Raw genomic sequence first — 9,842 nt, forward strand, 5'->3', positions numbered from 1 at the left:
TCCCACTGTGTTTTCCCATGTCCAATCAAGTTCCCAGGTATGCATTTCTCCATTTATCATTTATTTCAACATCGTACCATGTTTATTTTCACTTGGTACACATTTTTCATTACACATTTTTTTACTTAACACAACACACATTACCACGGACCACCATCATCATAGACAGTCACCATCTCCGAGTTTTTATTATGTTTTGAATAAATCATCGCAAGCCCTAGTAGCAGTTAGCTCTAGTGGCCATATCTGCATCAGTTGTCTTATCAGCATCTCAGTACACGTCTTAACATCTCACTATCGCTCGCATACCGCTTTCACCCAGTTCCGCTTTTCGACGCGCGACTTTCCCGCGCTTCGCGCATTTATAGCGCCTTTGTTCCCGCGCTTTCGCCTTATCACGCGCTTTGCGCATTCCCCCTAGACAACGCAAGCGGGAACAAGAAAAAATCTGCATCCAGCATATCTTAGGATTCAACATCTGCATTTCGATCACCAAGGCGCTAGGACTATAATAGATTGGAACCCCACCTCAGGGGAAAAAAATAGAGCATGTCAGCCAAATTCCACTGCCGATAGGCACATGAATACCATGTTGTACCGCAACCAATTTGCGAGCACCATGGGGTCAACTTCTAAGAACACAAAAATTTCCTGGCCAATGAGAATACCATGCCCCGTGCACATATGTGCGACAGAAATATCTCACTGCAATAGACATATGACGTGGCATCAATTCCGCAAGCGTAGAAGCAGATGAAGTACTAGAATATAAATAACATACCAAGAGCATTCCTCGTGTGAGGTGTATGGTCTGAAACTGGGCAAGCTTCCATTGTGCTTTCAGGGAGAGGGAGATCATACAGCTGGAAAGGCCAATTGCTGTAGAGAGTGAGAATGCATGCCAGAGAAGGGCAAAATATTCTTACCTAGCAGCCAAATATGACCAACACAATCCATGATTATGGCCACAACAAAGTTCCGGCTGTGGCAACAGTCATATGTCACACTAAGAATGATCGCAATCCCACCAGTAAAACCCAGGTCCCTGTAGAGGTTTACCATATAATCTGCCCAAAAGTGTCAATTAGCATTCATTAGCTCTATGTGACATAGAAGTACGAACTGTGTACAATCATGGAACCAGTCACCTGAGTAGTGTTTTCCAAGCTCCGCTGCCTGTAACCCAGGCTTGGGAATATAAATCAACTTGCTTCATCATTTGATGAAACCCTTTCTGTGCACAGGTAATTTTAGGTGCATGCGATGTGCCAGAGCCGTCAGCATGTAGCCTGGACACAATGTCACAGCTTTCTGCATGTCTACATTGCATCAGGACCGTAAAGAGGCTTACTACACAAGTGAAAATTATTGGCTGGAAACTTACACCAGCTGGTAGACTCCGGCACCAACAGACTACACCAAAGCAGTAAAAGAGGACATGTACACTGGAGTACAAATGGAAATCGCCATTGAAAGCTCAGGTTGATCGAGTGACATGTGTCCTGCAGAGAAAATTCCTTTGATTGTGCCTATTATCGAGCAGTCATGGTGTGTGTAGGGTGCCCATGATGATCAGCAGGGCAGGCGAGTATTCTTGGACACAACTCATCATCTCACAAGTGCCACGATTCCATGGCAGGCTGGGTCGAGTCGACAGTGAGAGTATCATCGAGTGAAAATTTCGTCCAAGCAGAAAGCACAACACTCACAAAATCGATATCAATGGTCGATAAAAACAAAGGAATCCCAAGTCATGGTGTCTCTATGTAGTGCTCGAGTCAGGCTAGTCAATCGTTCATGACATTAATTTCAGCTGAAATCAGAGAAAGTTGCTTTTGAATTCGGTATGGCATGCTTTTTAAATAATTAGCTGCAGAATTAATGCAGCTAAAAAAACCTGTCTAGGCTGGAGCGGAACAGTGTCCGCTGTCAGTTAAGCTCTGCGAGGATCAAAGCAATGCCAGTGATTTAATGTCACACGTTCTAATTCAAACTAACCCTAACCCCATACGTCCTAACATGGCAAGTGCGGCGTCGGTCACCATGTCCTTTGGTTTGGCACTTCCCACCTAGCCACTCTTTTCTTCGTTTCCCTCGTTACTTCTTCTCTTGCCATGGACTACGACAGAAAATCGACTGTATCTTCATTCTACGGAGGACGCAGAGGCTCGTTCGATGCACTGAACCATTCACAATCTCCCGATTATACTCCCTCTGGTCGTCCACGAGACGATGCTTCTTCCTTCTATGCTGATCAACAACAACGGACAAGCCATGATGTGTTAACAGGAGGACAATCCGCAGGGTACAACGCATCGTCTTTTTTTGCCGCCGGGCGCCTAGAACCGCTAAAAGGCGGACGTGATGAGGAAGAAGAGGCTCCGGAAGCTCAAACATGGGATGTTTATGCAGACTTTAACAACGCCGGCCCAAGATACAGTACTGCTTTTGGCATTGGGCAACACCAAGAAGCAGGGTATGCACATGGAAGAGCTAACGTATCCTACTAAGCTGACCGATACGCAGCTATCATCAGCTTCCCCCACCTCCGCCTCCGCCTGGTGCCAAGACAGATGGTGATGCTGACAGTGCTCAAACTCCAGTAGAGCTAGTTACAGTGCCTGCACTCGGTCCGGAATGGCAACTATCCGAAATGAAACACATGACTAAGTCGGGTCGACGAGAGATGCAAAGTGAGAAGCGGCAGGAGAAGTGGAAAGCTTGGCATCGCGGGGAGACGGGTTTGTGTGGAAAGTGGTTCACCAAAAGGTTCCTTGCCTTCTTCGCATTTGGGGTGGCCGCTATGTAAGTCGCGCTCGTCTTCCTGGGCATAGAGATATCGAGAGCTTTTATAGCATTGGCACTATCCTCGCAATCACGATCCCTCGAGTACCCGGTCTCTCATTCAACAGCTCCACACCTCTGGTTGCCGCCACTGGGAGCTACAATGCTTCAATCCCAACCGAATTCTCCCGGTCCCCAGCCAATTTCTCATTTCCGGCGTACGCAGATATTCAAGTTGATACCACCTCCAATATTATTCCCCTTACCTTCAACCACATCTCTGCACAAGTGTGGGATTCGGCCTCCAATCTACAAGTCGGCACGGGTTACTTTGGATCAGACACCCTCCCCGCCGGGTCATTACCGATAATCCAGGTCCCACTTAACTTCTCGTATGTTGCATCAAATGACTCAGATCCGACGTGGAATGAGTGGTATAATGCCTGCAAGAATACTGGGCTTTATGCTAATGGGTCAAGGCCAGGTCAGTGTGTATGTCATGATGGCTTCTGTTTGCTCATAAGAACGACAGGTGTAAATTTCAGGCTCATTCTTACGATGGATATTTCCGGGCTCCCGACAACTCAGTCTCAGTCCACACAGGTGGATGCGGCCCCTTGCCCTATCGAGCTGTCCATCACTGCAGCATGATGGCTTATTACTGGATTTATTCGCGCGTCGCCTCTTGTCTACTATGTTTCTGGGACGTTGCACTATCTCCGCCATTACATAGTCTTGGATATCGGACAATATGACCATCCATCGTTATTTCACAGCCTGCGTATTCACCTTACCACAGTCTGTCTTTATTTCGTCTTTTCATTTTAGTATCTGCGGCGTTACTCACACCATCACGATGTGCAAACAGACTAGTATTGGATTATAATATGCTGGCATCGATCAATGATTCGGGTCCTGTTTACTGATTCTCACTTCGATTTCCGTGGTGGGCTTCAAGTTACCCACTTATAACACGAGCAGGTCGTGGAGATACAAAGCTTGGACAGCACAATGGCTTATCGCCGCAATATACGTACGCCTTGCATCTAGACTGACGTCGCTTACCCTCCAGAACTCGAGCAGCAGAACTTTGATTCTCGATGACGAGACTTGAGCGCTTGACCTTCTTCCTACAATAGTGCCCGTGCTGCGCCCGGAGCCTGCTCGTTTATAAGAGATAAGAACATGCGTGCCGTGGGTTTTTTGCGCGCGAATCCCATTCTTTGCTTCTCGACCAGATGCAGATGGAGTACTCAGCTGACAATGCTGCAGCGGCAAGGAGTTTGCAGGTCTACACGGTACGTTCTCTTGTCGATCCGACAGTCATTGATCACAATAGATAACTCATGTGTTACCAGTATCTATATAGTGCGTATCGCTGTCCGAACTGCTTCTTTCATATTCTAAACGCAGCTCAGCGTCGATGGCTACATTCTGGGTGGGATTGTCACAATGTATTGCGTTTCCGTATGTTGTTAAACTCCCTTGCTCAGGTCTACGATTATACTTGTTCGCTTCAACAGGAGGTAATTTACTTGTTCAGCTTCATTTTTATATTTTTATGATAATAATCCATTTATAGTGGACGTTCCTACTTCTGTCACGCTGGTCCAAGGTAAAAGGTCTTTATATCATCGCACGATACGTGCCTTTTATCCTCTTTGCCGGGCATTTATATAGTGCGTCCAGCTCCTAAATTCATTGTTATGAATTGACATGTCGTGTTTCAGTGAACTTCATTCCAAAGGAGAACTCCGATGTATGTGAATACGCGGTATACTTGTCGATCTCCATGACGCTGACAGTATGACTAGAAATGCCAGTTGTTGAACAATATTTGCTCATGTACGTGCATCGTGCATACCCGCATGCACATCCTTGCTTAGCCCTACCCGTTCCTCCGACAGGTTTCAGCATGATATCAGTCTCTTGTTCTGAATGTATATATCCTTTCCCTGCAAAATCCGCATGATCCTGATCACATTCGTCCAGGCTTTTTTGTCCTTAGAACATGTGCGCTCTGGAATAACAACAGAATTGTAGTCGTTACCGCGGTCGTTACCTTCCTTGTGAGTCCCATCCTCACTGCACCTCTAACTTGTGTAAGTCATCTGTCAGGCTGTCGTCGTATCGTCCATAGGCTTTGCCTTCGGCACTACTGCCACTGCACCGTGTACGCGCTCCTATTTTCGCCTTGTTGTTCTACCACCATTCACACTGCACTTTTACAGGGACGACCAGCGCGATCCCGGGCATCACAGGTTGCTACCAGACCTCGGCCGTTGTCCAGCTCTTCATACCGTTTCTTCTCTTGATTGGACTTGAATTTGGTACGTCGCCCGGAATAAGTCAAGGAGTCCACATCTAGGCAGACGCGCGCCGACTGACGCTCTCCAGGTCTCATGTCCCTTACGCTTATACGCGCTATACAGAGCTGGCGGTCGACCAACAGCCGTATCTACACTGTACTGGTGAAGCATAACATATTCTACTATGCATGCGGTCTGTGTGAGTCAGGACATACACAAGTTTTCTTCCTGTGCTGACCAATAATGGATCTCGTTACGAAAGTTTTTTCGGGGGTGAATGTCCTCACGTTGCTGCTCTTTCACGTGCGTGATCCTTCAAATTTCTCTATCAACGAGTCTTTAATCATCCGTACCCACAGTACGGATACCAAGCCATGTTCCAAGAGTGCGCATTCTTATTCTGCCATGCGCAGCCTTACTAACGGCACCCCCAAACGCATACCTATGTACAGTTTCCAATTCATCGTCCTTGCGATCCTCGCCACGCGCATGCACCTCCATCTATGGCATACAGACCGGCATGCACATGGCTCTAGTGCCCTCGTGTTTATTCCTCTGTCTGACATTTCATCCGCGGGCAGTCCGACGTGACGTTTGCGTCGTTCAAACGTTTATGGAGTGCTGTTTGAACTGTACGAGCTTAGCCGAGCCGAACTTCGTCAGATCTGGACCCGTGCGCTTAAAAACAATGCCGTTTCTGTTGTGGGTAGGAGGTGCATCTGGATGGACTTCAAGTTGATCTGTGTAACATTGATAGATATCGAGCTTCAACTGCTAGCAGTGGTAGATGAATATATCAATATCAGGATTTTGGGTGTGCTGGAGTCAGAATTTGATGCGTACCAAACTCGAGCGATCGAGAGGGCGATGAATATCTTACAGTTGACCGCAACGCACAGGTTATGATTCTGAAACGTCGGTATCATTTATTGAATCGCTTGACTTCGAAACTTGCTAATCTTTACATATGTAGAGTCACCTTCGGCGGGGTGAGTGCAAATTCCGATTGGATTAGCCCAATCTGACTGATACTGAGTAAACTTTAAAGGAGAGGTCCAGATAGTGCAAACCGACTCAAACGACTGATATATATTGATTGTATAACATCGCCCACTGTTTCAACGTCGCATCTCATGCCGCTCAAAGTGAATCTAAAGTCATGTAATCACTCCAATTCACGCTCGGTTCAGACTCATTTATTGCTTTATATTGCTTTATAACGTCATGTACAGGAACTTGCAAAATATGGGAATATTGGTGGCTCACCGGTATACTGATGCCGCCAGTCCAGCTGGAGATACATAAGCAGGTGCATATGTGTATCCCTTGCCCGCAAGACCCATTTTCTGCCTCTCGACAGAATGGAAGCGAAACGGTACACGTCTGACGATATTGCAGTGGCAATGAGTCTGCAGACTTACACAGTGCGTCTCTTTCTTTTCGATACTTCGAAGGGATAGTGATAGATGGATGACCCACATGTCACCAGTATGTATACAGTGCGTACTTGTCCGGATCGATGTTCTTGCTTGTCCTGACGCAGTTCAGCGTCGATGGCTACACTTTGGGTGGGCTTGTCTTGATGTCTTGCCGTCCGCTGTTAAACTTACTTACAGGCCTATGATTGCTCTTGTTCACTTCAAGAAGAAGGTAAAGTTTTATCACAAGTCTCATTTTTCATATAAATTGACCATCATGTGATGTTCAAAGTGGACATTCCTGCTTCAATCGCGCTGGACCAAGGTAAAAGGTCTTTATATCGTTACCCGATTTGTGCCTTTTCTCATTATAATCGGGCATTTATATAGTACGTTCGGCTCCAGCATAGATTGTTCCGATGATGAATTGACTTGCCATACTTCAGCGAACTTCATCCCAAACGAGAACCCTGACGTATGTGAACTCGCGGTAGACTTCAAACCGACTGATCGCCATGTGACATTGTCAGAAATGCAAGATCTTGATTAATATTTGCTCAAGTGCGTGCACGGTACAGACATGTGTGCACATCTTTGCTGAGGGACCCCTTTCCTCCCACAGTTATCAGCCAGATATCAGGCAGTTGCTCCGAATGTATTTCTCCTCCCCCTCAACATACCCACGCTTCTGATCCAATTCATCCAGGCTTCTTCATGCTCCGAACATATGCACTCTGGAAAGACAATCGATTCGTGCTCATTGTCATGCTGACTTTTTTCCCTGTGAGTTCAATGCTCTCTCCGCACCTCGAGGCCATTGTAGATGCATAAGTCAGGTTGTCGTCATAGCATGCGCCGGCACTGGCTTAGCCTCTATTGTCACCGCATCTTGTACGGGCTCATGCTTCTTAATCGGCGCCCCGCCCACCATTCACATTCTCTCTCCACTTTCACAGATGCCACCAGCGCAATCCCAGGCATCACAGGTTGTTGTACCAGCGACAACCTCTTCATACCGTTTCTTCTCTTTTTCATATTTCAACTAGGTTTGTCGATTGGAACATAGATACGCACAGATGCCTGACCAACTTTTCTCTAGGTCTCATGTCTCTCACACTCATACATGCCATACAGAGCTGGCGGATGGCCAGCGGCCGTCTGTACGCCGTCCTGGTGAAGAATAACATTTTATACTATACATGCGGTCTGTGTGAGTCATGACATGTACATATATATCGTCACTCATTTTCCATGCTCATCAACGATGATTCTGGTTTTGAAGTTTTATCGGCGGTAAACGTCCTAGCGTCCTATTATCTCCATGTGCGTGATTCACTCATGCCCTGTATGGCCAAGACATTGATATTCAGCACACCAGTACCAGTACCACGCCACGTTTCAAGAGTACGCATCCCAAAATTCGTCTGTGCATTCCTACTAATGACACCACACACTTGGCAACATACAGTTTTCAGTTTATCATCCTCGCGATCCTTGCCTTGCGCATGCACCGGCATCTCTGGCAGATCGACCAGCAAGCACACAACATGGACACCCTCGTTTGTATTTCTCTGTCCGACATATGATCTGCGGGCAGTACGTATAGAAGATTAACACGGGATGTAGTGACCCTCAATCGGAGATCTTCAGACGTCGGACTTTAATGAATCGATGGTGAAGGGCAAGCGTCTAACGAACATTGCCGTTTGGGGGGTGCAAAAATGGTAGAATCTTTGATATGCTGTCATGGCACGAACCACTACACGATATGAATACAAAAGAAAATACAGGCGATGTCGGGATAGTCGTACAAAAGATGTCCGTGTGTCAAGATGTATATGCAACTCGCGGGGAGGTTGCCAGAGTATACTGCCCTTCATTCTACTGGAAAGCTAAGTGACAGGCGGGTGAGGACTGTAGCATGGGTGACAATCATTTTACTGGAGACTAACCAGCAAACCAAGCACGTGTGTTAGCCTTCGTAGCTTCATCGCTTGCCTCCATCATGGATAGGTACAATTCTAGGTCTTCTCCATATTTACCTGCTTTACCTGCCCGAAGGAGTGCAATGCACAATTGCATGTTGGCGGATTGCCGCAACGACTTGAGGTCCCACCCGAAGAACTGTAAAAACATGGGGCTAGGCAGGAATTTCGGTTGTGCCAAACAACGTACCAGTTTTCTATCACTTGACTTAGTATTTACCTCGTTTTATAATGTCTATACGTACATAATGTGAATGTTTTCGCGGCATAGTAATATTGGTATTGCGACTGGCTTGTTGGTGCTGAGTAGGCAAGTCACACATCGGTCACACCACGTGACGTTTACAAAAACTGTTTTGCGTCTTGTATGGATTGGCAATTTTGCAAATAAATCAGTGCTAGCCCTTTACAGCGGCAGCGAAAACTTTTCAACAACTTCGTCGTGAACTTGCCATCCAAGGCAATGGTTCCCAGTTGGACTTGCAGATACGCCTGGTGTGGGAAGCACGCACAAACCAATTAACGCACGAACCAGTGCATGATTGAGTGGATGATGGTCACCTCTACGACAAGACAGGCAACGGGATCTACACTGGGACCGGCAGCTGGCTCTTTGACATGCATCATTGCCTCTTCGTGTTCGTTCATTTGCATTGAACAATGCGATAGCCTGAAACACTTAATGAAGTGTGGTGGATGCAAAACAAATATAACCTTCCTTGATCAAGAAGAGAAGAGTAGTCTTCGAGTCTCCGTTTGCGAACGTGAATGCGAGGTCAAAGGCTGTCCTGGCATCGCGGATATGCTGTTTTCCACAGAGGGCGCTACCTTTGGCAATATATCCCATCAACGGAGGCCGAGATAATAATCAAATCACAACCAGACATACGTGGTATGAAAGACATGCATACCTAATGCCTTTAGCGCTTTTGACGTCAGAGTCTTTGACGTAGGGGTTTGATATTCCAAGAGTGCGTATTTTTATCCTGCCATGCGCAGACTTACTAACGGCACCCCAAAACGCATACTACTATGTACAGTTTCCAATTCATCGTCCTCGCAATCCTCGCCACGCGCATGCACCTCCACCTATGGCATACAGACAGACATGCACATGGCTCTAGCGTCATTGTGTTTATTCCTCTGTCTGACATTTCATCCGCGGGCAGTCCGACGTAACGTTCGGTGTGGTTCAAATGTTTATGGAGTGTTGTTTGAACTGTACGAGGTTAGCTGAGCAGAACTTCGTCAGATCTGGATCCGTGCGCTTAAAAACATTGATACAGTTTCTGTTGTGGGCAGGAGGTGCACCTGGATGAACTTCAGGTTGATCTGTGTAACGTTAA

The 9,842-nt window shown here is 46.6% G+C and overlaps 4 protein-coding genes across 4 annotated transcripts; 3 read left to right on the forward strand and 1 right to left on the reverse strand.

Annotated features, from left to right (window-relative positions):
* Positions 1-217: 217 nt before the first annotated feature.
* On the reverse strand, positions 218-1,634 carry DFJ58DRAFT_847157 (uncharacterized protein; the record flags this gene model as incomplete). Its single annotated transcript, XM_041393416.1, has 7 exons — positions 218-246; positions 310-417; positions 707-761; positions 782-879; positions 927-1,067; positions 1,385-1,413; positions 1,618-1,634. 7 exons carry the CDS (start codon positions 1,632-1,634, stop codon positions 218-220), a joined length of 477 nt encoding a protein of 158 aa, XP_041236819.1.
* Positions 1,635-2,054: 420 nt separating this feature from the next.
* DFJ58DRAFT_819584 (uncharacterized protein) lies at positions 2,055-3,799 on the forward strand. The gene is made up of 4 exons (XM_041391915.1): positions 2,055-2,476; positions 2,527-2,805; positions 2,856-3,268; positions 3,317-3,799. Exons 1-4 carry the CDS (start codon positions 2,115-2,117, stop codon positions 3,433-3,435), a joined length of 1,173 nt encoding a protein of 390 aa, XP_041236820.1. The 5' UTR covers positions 2,055-2,114; the 3' UTR covers positions 3,436-3,799.
* Positions 3,800-4,327: 528 nt separating this feature from the next.
* On the forward strand, positions 4,328-5,926 carry DFJ58DRAFT_190596 (uncharacterized protein). The gene is made up of 12 exons (XM_041379134.1): positions 4,328-4,463; positions 4,515-4,543; positions 4,599-4,629; positions 4,692-4,724; positions 4,777-4,853; positions 4,903-4,957; positions 5,016-5,114; positions 5,182-5,292; positions 5,356-5,396; positions 5,453-5,478; positions 5,546-5,799; positions 5,851-5,926. Coding segments are annotated over exons 1-11 (642 nt in total). The 5' UTR covers positions 4,328-4,462; the 3' UTR covers positions 5,685-5,799; positions 5,851-5,926.
* A 490-nt stretch (positions 5,927-6,416) lies between these two features.
* Positions 6,417-8,230, forward strand: DFJ58DRAFT_190616 (uncharacterized protein). The gene is made up of 15 exons (XM_041379135.1): positions 6,417-6,517; positions 6,583-6,592; positions 6,642-6,661; positions 6,710-6,743; positions 6,804-6,900; positions 6,958-6,986; positions 7,042-7,072; positions 7,134-7,166; positions 7,218-7,294; positions 7,348-7,402; positions 7,468-7,557; positions 7,611-7,721; positions 7,794-7,834; positions 7,890-7,915; positions 7,980-8,230. Exons 2-15 carry the CDS (start codon positions 6,584-6,586, stop codon positions 8,095-8,097), a joined length of 771 nt encoding a protein of 256 aa, XP_041236822.1. The 5' UTR covers positions 6,417-6,517; position 6,583; the 3' UTR covers positions 8,098-8,230.
* Positions 8,231-9,842: the final 1,612 nt, after the last annotated feature.

Source organism: Suillus subalutaceus (genome assembly GCF_016647625.1).
Source record: "Suillus subalutaceus strain FC151 chromosome Unknown DFJ58scaffold_204, whole genome shotgun sequence".
In the NCBI taxonomy this organism is placed as follows: domain Eukaryota; kingdom Fungi; phylum Basidiomycota; class Agaricomycetes; order Boletales; family Suillaceae; genus Suillus; species Suillus subalutaceus.

Coding starts and splice junctions, on each gene's coding strand:
- DFJ58DRAFT_190596 (XM_041379134.1), top strand. Junction 4,544..4,598: donor TTCCAAAGGAGAACTCCGAT/GTATGTGAATAC, acceptor CAGTATGACTAG/AAATGCCAGTTGTTGAACAA. Junction 5,397..5,452: donor TCACGTTGCTGCTCTTTCAC/GTGCGTGATCCT, acceptor CCGTACCCACAG/TACGGATACCAAGCCATGTT.
- DFJ58DRAFT_819584 (XM_041391915.1), top strand. CDS start 2,115: ATGGACTACGACAGAAAATCGACTGTATCTTCATTCTACGGAGGACGC. Junction 2,477..2,526: donor GGGCAACACCAAGAAGCAGG/GTATGCACATGG, acceptor ACCGATACGCAG/CTATCATCAGCTTCCCCCAC. Junction 2,806..2,855: donor GCATTTGGGGTGGCCGCTAT/GTAAGTCGCGCT, acceptor GAGCTTTTATAG/CATTGGCACTATCCTCGCAA.
- DFJ58DRAFT_190616 (XM_041379135.1), top strand. Junction 6,662..6,709: donor CGTCGATGGCTACACTTTGG/GTGGGCTTGTCT, acceptor ACTTACTTACAG/GCCTATGATTGCTCTTGTTC. Junction 7,073..7,133: donor CTTGATTAATATTTGCTCAA/GTGCGTGCACGG, acceptor TTCCTCCCACAG/TTATCAGCCAGATATCAGGC.